This window comes from Rhamphochromis longiceps, linkage group LG3, assembly GCF_057381845.1.
Source record: "Rhamphochromis longiceps isolate RC_006_pf linkage group LG3, R_longiceps_female_GT1.1, whole genome shotgun sequence".
NCBI lineage: Eukaryota > Metazoa > Chordata > Actinopteri > Cichliformes > Cichlidae > Rhamphochromis > Rhamphochromis longiceps.
In genome coordinates, this window is record NC_140559.1 from 12,949,666 (window position 1) to 12,966,282 (window position 16,617).

The 16,617-nt window shown below is 42.8% G+C and overlaps 1 protein-coding gene across 1 annotated transcript; it reads right to left on the minus strand.

Annotated features, from left to right (window-relative positions):
* Positions 1 to 730: 730 nt before the first annotated feature.
* On the minus strand, positions 731 to 14,223 carry LOC146672985 (uncharacterized). Its single transcript, XM_085401470.1, has 10 exons — positions 14,126 to 14,223; positions 12,262 to 12,618; positions 9,347 to 9,463; positions 8,666 to 9,010; positions 7,587 to 7,925; positions 2,338 to 2,679; positions 1,928 to 2,263; positions 1,512 to 1,596; positions 1,102 to 1,165; positions 731 to 985 (listed from the first exon to the last, which is right to left on the minus strand). The coding sequence occupies exons 1-9, from the start codon at positions 14,160 to 14,162 to the stop codon at positions 1,123 to 1,125; spliced, it is 2,001 nt and encodes a 666-aa protein (XP_085257596.1). The 5' UTR covers positions 14,163 to 14,223; the 3' UTR covers positions 731 to 985; positions 1,102 to 1,122.
* Between the last annotated feature and the right edge of the window lie 2,394 nt (positions 14,224 to 16,617).

A 16,617-nucleotide genomic window follows, 5' to 3' on the forward strand; every position in this document is an offset into this window, starting at 1 on the left:
ATCACTTTTATTGTCACATCCCATTACTGGTACACTGGAACAGCACATGAGAGTGAAATTCTTGTGTGCAAGCTTCACAAGCAACAGGTGTGCAAAATACAAAAACATAAGAACAAAGCAAAATATATGAATGGATAAATACATGTAAAAATATAAGAGTGTATGTGCATTACTGAATATGCATAGTGTCGAAATCGACAATTACACGAATGTCGACCTGTAGATGTCCTGGAGGGAGGGAAGCTCACCTCCAATTATCCGTTCAGCACACCGCACTACTCTTTGATGAGCTTTGCAGTTGTAAGCAGTGCTGTTGCCATACCAGGTGGCGATGCATCCAGTGAGGATGCTCTCAGTGGCACAGCGGTAGAAGGTCCTGAGGATATGGGGGCTTACGCCAAATCTTTTCAGTCTCCTGAGAAAGAAGGAGACTGTTTTGTTTGTGTGTACTGACTATGTGAGATCGTCTTCCAGATGTACACCCAGGAAACGGAAGCTGCTTACTCTCTCCACAGCAGCTTCGTTGATGGTGATGGGGGTGTGTACTTCTCTGCACCTCCGGAAGTCCACTATCAACTCCTTTGTCTTTGCGATGTTGAGGGTAAGATGGTTGTCTCGGCAACAGTGACCTCCTCCCTGTAAGCCGTCTCATCACTGTTGGTGATAAGACCCACCACTGTGGTGTTGTCCACATACTTCACAATGATGTTGGAGTTGTTAGTGGCTGTGCAGTCGTAGGTGTAGAGTGAGTACAGGAGAGGGCTCAGTACACACCCCTGTGGAGCACCAGTGTTCAGTGTGATGGGGGATGAGGTGATGCTGCCCAGTCTGACCACTCGGCGTCTGTCAGACAGGAAGTGAAGGATCCAGCTGCAGAGAATGAGCAGGTGTCCATCCGAGATTATGTTTTCTAAAAGTGGAACCAAAGAGGAGTATACAGGGAAAACTAAGTGGCCCCAATATAAAGGTAATCCGAAAGATCGTCCTTTTCCAAAGGTGTGAGAGAACAGTCAGTCAGAGATACACACTGGATCAAACACAGATCTGCATGTAATTTGAATCAAACATTTGTGAGAAGGACGGCTGTGCACAATGACCTACCTGCCAGCTCTTCTCCTCCATTTAACTTGCTTCTTTAGTAGTGAGTGGAATAGATTCATGAATCCTGGTCCAGAGAAGACAGAACAGTCAGCCAGGAAGAAGCAAGCGAAAGATCAACATATGTAACATTGGTATTTCCAGTTTGACACCAAGTTCCAAATAATGAGTCACATGATTACACTTAGATATTTAATATAAATAAAACAAACTTGATCAGTAAAGAAGACTGAAAGAAGGATGAATGATTCAGGTTCTGATGTGAGCTGAGGTTTTAGCAAATATTGGATTTAAACCTGCAGGATGTGCGCTGAGTTAAAGATTCATTATAAATGGTCCAGCTCCAGTCTTTACATTTCACACCAACTTTACAACAGACAACAACAAGAAGAGGAAGAGGAAGAGGACTTTACACAGTGGGAGAAGGTCCATCAGTCATGGGTTTTCTCTTATTTCTGAAGCCTTGAAACTGCTCTGTAAAGCTTGCACCATGTTTTCCTGCAGAGGAAACAGACAACATTGATTCAGAGTCTCATTTAACTTGTCTTCAATCTCTGGTGCGAGTTATCAAGAATATTTGAAACATCGGAATCAGGACTGCAACCATTACTCAGTGATATCAAAGAAAACTATGGGAACCTTTCCTCATTTCAAGACAAAGCAGAACCATAAAATTACACTAATGGTTAACATTTAAATATTGTTTCAGAATGAGTGTATTAAGTGAATCTATTTGGCATCTGACACTCAACAAAAATGGACACTTGATGTTTTCACAGCAGTTCCTCAACTAAAAGAGCAGTAGGTGGAGGAAGCTACATTCACTGACCTCTGACAGTAAGCATCACAATTTTCTGTGTCAGGATGTCTTCACCCTGGGAGACTGTGCACATGTAGAAACCACTGTGGGTGTTTTGGGGGTCTTTCAGGGTCAGACTGAGGTCTCCAGTCCTCAGTGGCTCTTCATTCATCTCTGTGCGACCTCTATAATCCTGTCCCTGTTCTTCTAGCAGGTTTTGGCCGTGCTGATAGGTGTGGACTGTGTCTCTGGAATCACCACGCCTCCACTCGACTGTGACATCATCGGGTAAATCAAGAGTGGTTTTAAAGGGCAGCAGCACAGACTTCTTCCCCTTTGTTACTTCAACTATTTCCACCTTGTAGCCTGATAAAATACAACATGAGCTGTAAATACAGACACAAGTTATACATTTACTGACCTCAGATGAGTTTACTGACCTCTGATAGTGAGTATCACTACTTTCTGTTTCAGGATGGCTCCATCATTTTTGTAGACGGTGCAGGTGTAGACTCCACTGTCAGTAAGTCGAGGGAAATTCAGGATCAGACTGAGGTCTCCGGTTCTCAGTAGCTCTTCATTCATCTCAGTGCGGCCTTGATAGTCCTGGTGTTGCTCTTCATGCTTGTTTTGGCTGTTCTCATAAACAAGGACCTTCACATCTTCAAGGTCTGAACGTCTCCACTCCACTCTGATGTCCTCAGGCAGGTCAGCTGTGGTTTTGAAGGGAAGCAGAACACGCTTCACCCCCGGTGTCACCTCCACTGTCTGAAGCTCGTAGACTGAAGAAAAGAGAGACAAGTTGTACAGACAGGCAGAAGTTATGTGCTGCAGTTAATTCATATCAGTTTGATTTATGTAGCGTCAGATCCCGACAAAAGTACATCCGAGTGCTTTACAATGAAAATAACTCTAAAATACCAAAGAGAGAACCACACTGATCAGGTAATCTCATTCATTTTAAAAGAAGATACTTCCAATAGAAACAGGATCAAGGAGGTGTAGCCATCTTTTGGGTGGTGAGGGGGTAGAGGAAGAAGATCAGAGAGACCACACATAACAAACAGGACAAATAACAAACTGCAGCAGAGAGAAGACAAAGTTCAGGACATGAACTAGTGGCGTATGAACATACGGGGAGTGAAATATGGGCATGAAAAAAATTGGTTTAGTGCATCATCGGAAACCCCCAAAGCCTGTAGGAGGAGCCTGTATACAGGGAGTGCAGAATTATTAGGCAAATGAGTATTTTGTCCACATCATCCTCTTCATGCATGTTGTCTTACTCCAAGCTGTAGAGGCTCGAAAGCCTACTACCAATTAAGCATATTAGGTGATGTGCATCTCTGTAATGAGAAGGGGTGTGGTCTAATGACATCAACACCCTATATCAGGTGTGCATAATTATTAGGCAACGTCCTTTCCTTTGGCAAAATGGGTCAAAAGAAGGACTTGACAGGCTCAGAAAAGTCAAAAATAGTGAGATATCTTGCAGAGGGATGCAGCAGTCTCAAAATTGCAAAGCTTCTGAAGCGTGATCATCGAACAATCAAGCGTTTCATTCAAAATAGTCAACAGGGTCTCAAGAAAGCGTGTGGAAAAACCAAGGCGCAAAATAACTGCCCATGAACTGAGAAAAGTCAAGCGTGCAGCTGCCAAGATGCCACTTGCCACCAGTTTGGCCATATTTCAGAGCTGCAACATCACTGGAGTGCCCAAAAGCACAAGGTGTGCAATACTCAGAGACATGGCCAAGGTAAGAAAGGCTGAAAGACGACCACCACTGAACAAGACACACATCAAAGATGAGCTTGTGGGGCCTTTTCAGGTTGAGGATGGAGTCAAGCTCAACTCCCAGTCCTACTGCCAGTTTCTGGAAGACACCTTCTTCAAGCAGTGGTACAGGAAGAAGTCTGCATCCTTCAAGAAAAACATGATTTTCATGCAGGACAATGCTCCATCACACGCGTCCAAGTACTCCACAGCGTGGCTGGCAAGAAAGGGTATAAAAGAAGAAAAACTAATGACATGGCCTCCTTGTTCACCTGATCTGAACCCCATTGAGAACCTGTGGTCCATCATCAAATGTGAGATTTACAAGGAGGGAAAACAGTACACCTCTCTGAACAGTGTCTGGGAGGCTGTGGTTGCTGCTGCACGCAATGTTGATGGTGAACAGATCAAAACACTGACAGAATCCATGGATGGCAGGCTTTTGAGTGTCCTTGCAAAGAAAGGTGGCTATATTGGTCGCTGATTTGTTTTTGTTTTGTTTTTGAATGTCAGAAATGTATATTTGTGAATGTGGAGATGTTATATTGGTTTCACTGGTAAAAATAAATGATTGAAATGGGTATATATTTGTTTTTTGTTAAGTTGCCTAATAATTCTGCACAGTAATAGTCACCTGCACACACAGATATCCCCCTAAAACAGCTAAAACTAAAAACAAACTAAAAACTACTTCCACAAACATTCAGCTTTGATATTAATGAGTTTTTTGGGTTCATTGAGAACATGGTTGTTGTTCAATAATAAAATTATTCCTCAAAAATACAACTTGCCTAATAATTCTGCACTCCCTGTATGAGGGATATAAGCAGTTCCACGTACAATATTTATTTAATGTGAATGTTCACACAGGCACATTTGTTGGCCCTTTATGTGTATACATATACAAAGAAAAGTACTCCATCTTTTGCTTTACTTTCAATGTACTTGCCAGAATAGACAAACAGACAATATGACAGATGCTGGGTCTGCGCTTCCACAGGCCCCGCTGGTTAGAAACTTATTCTTGTTAACGGCAAACAAGACGAACATCTTTTACTTGCTACCAAGGGAGGCCCGCTTGTAAAACCCCCCTATGGTTACAAAAGACAAGGCACTATGTGTGTATGTGTGTGCACTTGTAAGCATGTGTATGCATGTGATTGATGATCAAGCTGAAGCCGAATGTCTTGGACGCTGTATGCATTGGAGACCTGGCGCACCTAAATATATAGTAAGGTTTCTCTGGGAATGCCTGGCAGAAGTCCTGGTCTCTAAGATCTTCAACTCCCATCACCTACAGCATTCTGTCTGAGACATCAGGCAGAAGAAAGAGTCCTATCGGGCTCTGTTTCCCTGTGGGACTTAGGAGGCAGGTGATGAGTACCAACAGGTTAAGCAGAACGTGGCTTGGGTGGTAGCTGAAGGAAAAACTAGGATGTGGGAGGAGTTCAGAGAAGCCATGGAAAAAAAAAAACTGTCTTGTTGGGATTCTGTCATGGGCCTTGTGTGCAGTTGGAGTCAGCAGGACTCCACTCCAAGAAGCAGAGTCTGGTTGGCTTTAAGATGGTTAACCTCCTAGGACCTGGCATCCACATATGTGGACATCACATTTTGGGTTATTTAGACCAAAATACTAAATCTTGCTCTACATACAGTGGGGCAAAAAAGTATTTAGTCAGCCACCGATTGTGCAAGTTCCCCCACTTAAAATGATGACAGAGGTCAGTAATTTGCACCAGAGGTACACTTCAACTGTGAGAGACAGAATGTGAAAAAAAATCCATGAATTCACATGGTAGGATTTGTAAAGAATTTATTCGTAAATCAGGGTGGAAAATAAGTATTTGGTCACCTCAAACATGGAAAATCTCTGGCTCTCACAGTTGAAGTGTACCTCTAGTGCAAATTACTGACCTCTGTCATCATTTTAGGTGGGGGAACTTGCACAATCGGTGGCTGACTAAATACTTTTTTGCCCCACTGTACCCCTGATATCCACTTACGAGGACCTGAGGGTGCGTTCCAGCTATAGGAGGATCACACTCCTCACCCTCCCTGGGAAAGTCTGTGCCAGGGTGCTGGAAGGGAGAGTCCATCCGTTAGTCGTACTTTGGATAGAGGAAGAACAATGTGGTTTTCTTCTAGGTCACTGAAACTGGACCAGCTCTTCACTCTCTCAATGATACTCTAGCTGCAGGTGAGTTTGCCCTAGCAGATGATTAGAAAAATTCAAATAAATAGTAAAATACCTTTAACAGCAGGATTTAAATGAGTGCTTACAGAGAAACTCAAAGAAATTTCAGCCCTTGCTTTTCAAACCCATTGATTAAAATAAACCACACATTTTTTTTACTCATTACTGAAACTGAAAGATCAAAGTTTTTGGCTTCGATCCTGAACCCACACACACAGAAACCTCACACGGGCTGAGCACACACAATGAAATGTTTCTCCCACTGAAAATGTGACATCCAGATGAACAGAAACAACTTTTTGGGATTTACTATAAACAGTGTTGGAAGGTTACTTTTAAAATGTATTCCATTACAGATTACAGAATACATGCCCCGAAATGTATTCTGTAACGTATTCCGTTACGTTACTCAATGACAGTAACGTATTCTGAATACTTTGGATTACTTAATATATTATCATGCTTTTTACAACTATGTGAATGTACTATTGCTGTGTGATTTATTACTATTACTGAAGGTCCGCGGCTCCGAACTGTAGTAAAGGGACCTCTGACTAATACGTCGGGTTCTGTGTCGGCTCGTAGCTGAAAAATAGCTTTACTTTGTTGTGTGGGTCAACTTTTCTTGCAAGAGACAGAGAGAGGCGTTGAAAGGCTGCTCCAACGGAACTTATTGTTTCAGAGGAAAACACGAACACGGTGTACAGTCGAGTCTTAATAGCTTACTTACAACTGGGCTCGTCAGGCACTCTTCTTGGCTGAAGTGGTTATTATAATATTTACATGCTTCCAGCTCCCGTTTTTGCTCGATGACTGCTCGTACCTTTCCTTTTTCTCCCTCCTCGCTCAAAGACACATAACGTGTATGGCAGTCCATTCTCCCTGCAGCACGGACTACACTGCCCATCAGGCTATGCTTTAGAGCTATACCTGTATCATTCTGCCTGTTAGCTTAGCACAACAACAACAAAAAGTCTTCTCTCACCCAGGAAACATGCAGAGAGAGAGCATCACCTGTAACCATGGCAACCATAACGCTGCCCCCTGGAACAACAGAACGTAGCTGTCAAACAAAACCCAAACAGTCCTGACCCGCCACAATATGAAACAGGAAAGTACCGCAGTGTAATCCATTTATTTCAACAAAGTAACTGTATTCTGAATACCACCTTTTTAAACGGTAACTGTAACCGAATACAGTTACTCATATTTTGTATTTTAAATATGTAACGGCGGTACATGTATTCCGTTACTCCCCAACACTGACTATAAACATGTTAACTCTAATCGAGGCAGAACAACTATTAAATATCTAACACACAAAGTAATGAAGTGCCACTGCTAACTGCTTATTTACCTATATGTTAAGTTTAAGATGGTTATGCTTGGTCAGATGTACTACCTGTCAAAAGTTGTAGAACACCACAGTTTTTTATTGAAAATTATGTCGTAAAATTGCACTTTGAAATGAAAGTATTGTACAAACTAGAAAGTGAAGATTTCTCTGGCAGTTCACATCTTACCTTGGTACCATTTCAAGCTATTCATTGGAATTGAACAACTTGTATTCCAATAAATACCTGGAAAAAGTGGGGTGTTCTAAAACTTTTGGCCAGTAGTGCAGATTTCCTTTTTTCATGTTTTTCATACAGTCAATGGAGTCCAGAGTGTTGACAACAGGAAATGACAACATACGACAGCCTCTGTGATGTGCTTACTGACCTCTGACACTGAGCACCACCACCTTCTGTTTCAGGACTTTTCCATGCGTGCAGACAGTACAGGTGTAGACTCCACTGTCAGTTAGTCGGAGGTCTTTCAGGGTCAGACTGAGGTCTCCGATTCTCAGTGCCTCTTTGTTCATCTCTGTGCGACCTCTGTAAATCTCGTCCTGTTCACCTGAAAGGTGCTGGCTGCTCTGAAACATGTGAACTTTTTTGTGTTTGGAGTCTGAGCGTCTCCACTCCACTGTGGCGTCCTGAGAAAGGTCATCTTTGGTTTTAAAGGGCAGCAGGACAGACTTGTTCCATTCTGTCACCTCCACCGTCTCCATCTGGCTCTCTGAGAGGAGAACACAGCAGAACATGAGACAGACTGACATCAGTGAGGTTGATCCTCCATCATGTCCTCTGCTGTGTAACCAGCAGCTCCTGTTTTCAGCGTTTCTCTGACTTTGAGCTCGACTGCTTGTGTGTTGATGTGTAAGGCTGCACAAAGCGCTGCTTTGCTCTGCTATCTGCTGCTTTCTTTAGTCTTCTGGATTTATTCTGTCACACCTGCAGAAACTTACAGCGTCTACCCTTCAGCATGATGCTGGGGAATTTGTGTTTTTAACAAAGCAGTGAGTCAGCAGGAATCACAGCCTCTGCTACACAGCATGGATCAAACTTTTGTTTGGACTCTGGTCCTGTGTGTGTCACATGTGGTGTGATGGACCCTTATTTTTGTGTTGTTATATTGACAGTGGTAAATTTATTGACAAAAATTCTTGTCATGGATATGTTGCCATGGAGATCTGACATAGTAGAGCCAGATGTTAAGTTCTGTAGAAGAAAGAAGCAGTGTGGAAATTAATGAGTTAATGAGCTGAAACAGGGAATTAAGTGGCAGATGTTATCCCATGTTTTTTTTTTCATTCAGAGGTCTGTGCAGGCCTTAATCGGATTCACACAGCTCCCTCAGTTCGCAAGTTTAATCAAAATGTCTGCATTTATTCATTCAAATAAAAATGTGTCAGCAGCAGTTTGATTTTGTTCAAATTTATGGAGGATCCAGAAGACAATCAAAGCTGTTCCACTCACCTCTGACAGTGAGAGACACCACTTTCTGAAGTAGGAGGCTTCCATCCTTGCTGCTGACGGTGCAGGTGTAGACTCCGGTGTCAGTAACGCGGGGCTCCTTTAGTTTCAGACTGAGGTCTTTATCTCTCAGTGGCTCTTCCTTCATCTCTGTGCGGCCTTGGTACACCTCGTCCTGTTTGTCCGGCTGATTTTTTCCACTGTCATACACGTGAACCTGCATGTGTTTGGGGTCAGTAAGTCTCCACTCCACTGTGGCGTCCTGGGGAAGATCCTCTGTGGTTTTAAAGGGCAGCGTGACAGACTTTTTCTCTCCCTCTAAAATCTCCACCAACAATACCTGACTGTCTGTGAGGAGACAGAGCAGAACATGAGGTGTGCACACAACACCAACAACCAACACATCATTCTACCAGGACCTCAAAGAGAACGTGTTCGATTGTTTCAGTGCTGAAGTCATGAAGGACAGAAAAATAAGAACAACTGTATCCACTGGAGATCTTTAGGGCCACAAATCTCAAGTGTTGCAAATTAGCATCAAGCCACAACTGCACAAAGCTCAGATCAAATGAGTGCCCACAAAGGAAGAATAAGAGGAAAATCATTCACTCATTACTTCCTGTCCAGTTCTGGTTTACAACAACAAACCAAACAGCAGCACACGCAGACACAAGGTCATCCTACCTGCTGGGCATTTCATCCTTTTATATCTATAACACATGACGATCCCACTGCTGACAGCCAGGAGAGCCAAGATAGCCAGGATGCCAGAGAGGACCCAGGGCCAGGTCGGAGGACGCTCTGTGGTGAACAGAAGAAACCTGAACATGAAACATTCACAGCAGATTTCCTCACTCGTTCACTACTCTGAGTCCTGATCAATGAGCTCATTCACAAAATAAAATCATTTTAGGTGCAATTTTTATTTAATGTAACAAAAGTGGACCATACAATCTACAGCTCAGCTAGCAAGATGTCAGCAACCTGTAAGTGAAAAGATGATAGGTTCTTACTAAGCAGACATTTTATTAGTTACAGCATGCACTAAACTGCTGCCATGTGATTGGTTGATTAGATATTTTTGTTAAAGAACAGCTGAACAGGTGTGCCTAATAAAGTGGCATTGAGTGTATATGTGTTGAAGTCAGATTGCTCCCCCTGCTGGAGTCACTCGGACATCTGTTTTTCTTTCACACCATTACAGAGCCACTGTCACAGAGCCTTACTGGACACTTTATTAGGTACACTTTGCTGGTATCCTGTTCCTTTGCTTGTTAATGGCTCAGATGTGACATCATCACTCACACGCTGCACATTTATCATGTGACTCTTCTGTTCCAGCACATACCAAGGACGCTCTGTTGGACTGAGATGTGTTACTGTGGAGGCCGTCAGAGTGCAGTAAACTCATTGTCATGTCTGAGATGATCTCAGCTTTGTTACCCTGCAGGAAGCATACACTGAGGTCATTATGGGATGGACACGGTCAGCAATAGTACTCATGGCTGTGGGGTTTAAACAATACTCAATTGGTATTTAAGTGGCCAAAAGTGTCTCAGGAAAATCTCCCCTACACCATCACACCACCAGCTGTCTAAGCCTTTAAGTTAGCATGGATCCATGCTTTCATGATGTTTTCACCAAACTCTGACTCTACCTCTGAATGTTGCAGCAGAAGCCAGGAAACAGATGCTACCCCGCTGTTGTCCAGTGAGTCTGTGCTCTGGTCTTAGCAGACAGATGTGGCTGTAACTCAGGCGGTAGAGCAGGTCATCTACTGATCAGAAGGTTGGTGGTTCGATTCCTGGCTTCCCCTAGTCTGCATGCCAAATATCCTTGGGCAAGATATTAACCCCAAATTGCTCTCCGATGCATCCATCAGAGTATGAATGTGTGTGAATGTTACTTAGAAAGCACGAATGGGTGTGAGTGGGTGAATGCACAAGTTGTGTAAAGCGCTTTGAGTGCTCAGAACAGTACAAAAGCGCTATATAAGAACCAGTCCATTTACCATTTACCAAGGTGTGGCCTTAGCCTGCAGCTGTGTTTCAGACCTTCTCTGTAAACTCACAGATGATTGGAGGGAAAATCCCTGCAAATCACCAGTTTGTGAAGTATTCAAACCAGCACTAATTGCCACATTTAGAGTCACTAAAATCATTGTTCCTTCTCCATCATTGTCCTTCCATACAATATAAAGCGCCTTGGGGCGACTGTTCTTGTGATTTGGTGCTATATAAATAAAACTGAATTTAACTGAATTGAATTGAATCCATTCTGTTGGTTAGTTTGAACTTCCGAAGGTTGTTTTCAGCATGTCTACATGCCTAGGTGCAGTAAGTTGGTGTCATGTGACTGGCTGATTAGATATTTAAATCAATGAACAGCTTACTGGTGTACCTAATGAAGTGTCCCATGAGTGTACTTAATGGCCATGGAACCTGTATAATTCCACGAACCTTTAGTCAGTGTTTTGGAATGTGTGTTATCAGTAGGGCTGCCACGATTAGTCGACTAGTCACGATTACGTCGACTATCAAAATTGTCGACGACTGATTTAATAGTCGACGCGTCGTTTGAAGCTTTGTAAGATCACAAAAGACGCAGGAATAAGTAGCAGGATTTAAGAGTGTAATAACGGACTGAAACAGAAGATGGCAGCACTGCATGTACAAGGATGCCAGCTGCCGTTAAACCCCGAAGAAGAAGAAGCTGTGTCCCAGAATTCATAGCGGCGGCAGCTAGTTAGTTTTAATGTTACTCTTATTATTCTTTCTGGGTCACAAAATAAACGTTTAACATATTTTCAGGCGAGAATGTGGGTGTGTAAACCTCAAATATCTGCTCAGTTTATCAAGACACCGCATATTTTCAAAAGTGCTCCGACGTTTTCGGAGACGTCTGTTACCCACTAGCTCGATAGCTAGCCGGGAGCAAGGCTCGCTAGAGCCGTGAGAACACCGGACTCCCGGCAAATCGTTTTCAAACCCACCGCCGTCTTTCGCGACTCAGGTTAAACACGATATATAAGTCACTTAGATAACTTAAAATGTTATTGTTTGGCTTTTTTCAGTGATTTATTTGTTCCTGAGTAAATCGGTTTGGCTGAGATTAAAGTTATAGTTTTTACACAGCTGAATAAACGTCAAGCAGACAGCTGATCATCAGAAGCATGAGATGCTCGAGAATTTACTCCGGTGTCCTGTTATATTTTAGATAGCAAGGAGCAGACGGCTGAGTTTATTAAACTCCACCGAAACAATCTGCAAATTTCATTTAAATTTAATAAACTATCATCTTGTCTTTATTTGTAGTTAGCACCTTAAACACTTACAGCTGTAAGCTAATGATAGTTATATAAGACCAGATGCTGCTGGTGCAATAAGCTGTATGTTTTACGTCCAATGGATGATGATCTGATTAGTCGACTAATCGCAAAAATAATCGGTGACTAGTCGACTATCAAAATAATCATTTTTGGCAGCCCTAGTTATCAGCCAGTGGTGATGTGTGAGCTCAGAGTTACAACATCTCATACTCCAGTCACACATTACTGTACACACATCATAACGACAGTACAGACGATTTCACACACTGACCTTTGACCTTCAGTTGCACATGGGTCTTGCTCTGATCTTGTCCATATTTGCGGACGATGCAGATGTAGGTCCCACCATCAGAGACTGTAGGGTTCCTCAGGGTGAGGCTGAGGTCTCCAGTCTGCAGGGCGTCGGCTTTCATCGATGTTCGGTTGGTGTAACGATGGTTCTGATCATTCAGAATATCATCTCCACTCTGCACACGCATGTGGACTGTTGGGATCTTGAACTCATCACGGTCCCAGACCACTGCTGTGGAGCTACTGGAAACATTAACAGGTACCTGACAGGGCAGCAGGACAGACTCCTCCCCTTCATACACCTCATACACTTCCACCCCTGAGGCATGCTGGGAAACTGATAAGAGAAACAGAGTGTCGTCATTCAGTCTGTCCACAGGGTGGGTCACATGTCGGGATGAGTTCTAACAACAGGTTTTAAATTAGTACCAGTAATGACCACAGTGTGTAACACTAGAAACCTTTGAAAACATATTGAAACCCATCAGGAGCCTCCATCATCGCTCAAAGGTATGGTCAAGAGCCAAAGAAACATCTGCTCCATGCAGACAAGTTTTTCTTGGAAGGCCTTCGTGTTTGAGCAAAGGATGCTAAACCGCAGACTTCATCTATTCCAGCAACACAGCTTCATAAGAGAAGAGTCCGGCTGCTGAACCGCCCCGCCTGCAGTCCGGACCTTTCATCAGCTGACAACATCTGGAGCATCATGAGCTCAACAACAGGACGAAGCAGAGCCAGGACAGCTGAGCAGCTAGAACCCTCCATCAGACCAGAACCGCTGCTATCCTCAGCTCACAGACTGATGTTAAAGAAGAAACATGGACCTGTGCTACTTTAGAGAAATTTTCCATTTTTAAACTCCAGCGCTTCTCTGAATTCCAGATGTTTCATTTTCAGGTTTCTGTACTTGAGCATTTCTCGGGGAGCTCATATTTTTACCTTCTATGTTTTCAAAACTCCACTTTTTACATTTGAAACAAGCTCATTATCTCACGTCACTGCACACCTTCCCTGATTAACCTGACCTCAGACTCGATGTGAAGTTCTCACACATGACACGAGTCATGTTTATTTCCTTAAAAGCAGCTCATTCAGCATATGCGCTTCTCTGTCTGCTGTTAGACAAATCCTAACACACACATTTTCTGCTAATTGGCAAAAAAATTATTGCCTGTATTCAAATTGCTGTAAATGACTTGTTGGTCTAATCTAATCTAATCTGTCATAAATGATATGGAGTCATTTTAAGCCTGAATGTTCCTGCCTCAGGGTAAATATCCTTTTCAGTCCAGCTAAAAACATACACGGAAACTTCTTCCTGGCACACCAGCATCATCCCCTACTTTGACAGTAAAATCAGTGAAATGCAAACGTTTGATCACTGCAGATTGTGTGGGAGCATTCCTGGTCAGAGCTCAGGGATTATGGTGTATTAATGACGTAAAGCTGAGAAGAAGCAGAAGCAACACAAATGTCAACCATTTGTGTTGCTTCTGTTTGAAAGACATTAATAAAAGTTCCTACAGGTCACCCGAGATCAGCCAACCACTTCCTTTACTGTGAAAAGGTTGTGAAACATCCTAATCATGCTCTTAAAAGTAAAAAAAAAAACTGGGTTAACATATAAGAGTTAAAATAAACTCTGCATTCAGTCGGAGACAAAGCTTCATTTGTAAAATACAAAACTACTTGTAAAACCTGGAGAGTAACAGACTAAGCTGTGACTGAGTGTGACTCATCCAGCATTCTGTTATTCACTGAGTTGAAGCAGGGAACGGTAAATACTGAAAACATCCCCCTGTGGCTGACGGCAGCCCAACTATAGACGGGTTCAAAGTTCTTACCGTGCACGAGCAGCAGGAAGGACACGAGGTTCTTCATCCTCCTGTGACAGAGACGATAACCAACTCTGCTCCACCCGACACCCAAAAACTCACACGGCTCTAACTTTCCAGCTGTAACAAGAAAGTTTTACTTTCGGTTTCAACCTTCAAAGTAAAAGCTCATAGAGACGTATTCAGAGACTTCCTTATTCCATCCGAGGGAAAAGTGCTGCAGTCAGTGACAGCAGGAGCTCAGTAAAAGCTCTATTTTTATTCTCTCCATTATTCTTTTTTTTTTTTTTTTAATCGCTCTGTGTCGTAGTTTGCAATTGTTACATTGTATTTTACAATTACATTGTAAATTACATTACAGTTACATTGTGTATCACAATTGTAATGTAAAGTGTTTGTAGTTTGTAAAGCTCTGTCAGTAGCGGTTTTTGATACGGGCGACACGGGCGGTTGCTCGGGGCGGCATCGTGGTGGGGGGCGGCATCACGGGCATCGGCAGAAAAAAAAAAAATTGCTCGTACTCATGCTGCCCCGACATCAGCCAGCCATATTGGGAATGGTACAGGCACCGATCGGCTTTCTATCGCCCATTTGCTGGGAGTAAGGGCGCCCTGCATTTGCGAGGTGCGCCTGCTGCGGCGGGGGATTCTCTGGTGGCTGGAGTAGCATCTAATAACCAACTCACAAAATAAAACAAAATAAAAACACCAGACATCATGATACAGACTTATAATTTGCACTGATGTTTTTTCGAAATTCTGTACACGAAAAGTGAGCGCGAGAGCCCTCGGTGCGCCTGCGCGCTGCTGAAGTCAAAGTAAACTTTATTGTCATCTCCGCTACAGACAGTCCAGCATATAGAGAGACGAGACGACGAGGCTCCAGTTACAGCGGTGCAAGTAAACAAACAATAAATATAAGAGGAGTAAGAAAATAAATATGCACTTTAGGACTCGGGGTAAAGGGATCCATGATAATTTAAAATTTATAATTTACAGTTTGATGATTTAAAGTCTCACACACAACCCGTCGAAAGGGGAGGGGCCCTGCTGCTTCCAATTAGACCACATTTCATTCATAATGATGTAAATCCAAGCCCATCATGTATTCATGATTTGAATCCTGGGTTGTGTGAAATCCCAGAAATAAACCTTAGACAAAGTGAATCTGTGAACTAAGGTGTGGAACAGGGGTCAGCAACCTTTAACACAGAAAGAGCCGTTTGGACTCGGTTTCCACGCAAAAGAAAACACTGGGAGCCGCAAATACTTTTTGACATCTAAAATGAAGATAACACTGTATATATTATTTTTTTTTACTTTTATGCTTTGTGTGAACAACTAAGGTGTGCTGCTTATGAAATCCATGAAGTGCTACAGAGAAAATTACATTTTATTTATGTAATTAACACATTTTGAACTAAAATATAACAAAAGGAAAGACACCCAGCTGAACTAAAATGATCCAGCAAACAAAAACTGTTGTCAGCCACCACCCTTATACGATGATACCACCTGGCCAGTTCACCAGTCTAAATCAGTGGAAATCACTGCAAACATTTTAATGTTTAAAATTATTAATTCATGCATTCATTCATTTACAGAGTGGCTTTGGTCATTCTGTGTGAAACACCTCAAAACTGTTGTTCTGTGCTGCCCAACCTTTTTCGTATATGTCCGACAATATTTTCACGGACCGGCCTTTAGGTGTTGTGGATAAATACAACAAAATAAAACCAGTGACAAAAAAAGAGGACTTATTCATAACACGCGGACCCAGGGAAACCGAATTAATGATAAAAACATTTAAAAATGTAACGATAAAGGCCCTGAAAACCATAAATTTCCCACCCGAGCCTCAACTCTCGTGGCCTGGTACCAAACGTCTCACGGACCACTGGTCCATGGCCTGGGGGTTGGGGGCCAGTGCTGTAAAACACACGTGACACACAGATCAGCTGAGTGTTCCTGTGCACTCAGGAACCCTGATCCTCTCCTGTTCAATTCGATTTTATTTATACAGCACCAAATCACAACAACAGTCACCTCGAGGTAAGGTAGAACCTACAATAATACATACAGAGAATCTTATGACCCGCTATCAGCAAGGGCTTTGGTGACAGTGGGAAGGAAAAACTCCCATTTAACAGGAAGAGCTTTTAAGCAGAACCAGACCGGTTGGGGTTGATGGAGTTGTCATATGTTGTTGTCCAGGCGAGATCCTGATTGGCGGTGGGAGCTGTGCATCTCTGATCTTCCTCTCCTCATCCTTTGAGATGTCCAACTTTTGGGTCGCCCTCGCTTCCTGCTTCCTTTTTTGGATTTGCACTGACTTTGTGCAATTTAAGATTTGGGACCGCCCTTACACTTGTAAGCTCAGGTGGTTAAAGTTCACAGCTAAAATAAAATAAATTGAACTGATCCAGCAGAACTAACATTTTGTGTTTAATGTTAGTGAGCACAGAAGCTGTCTCTAGCTCCCCCTACAAGCTCAAACAGAAC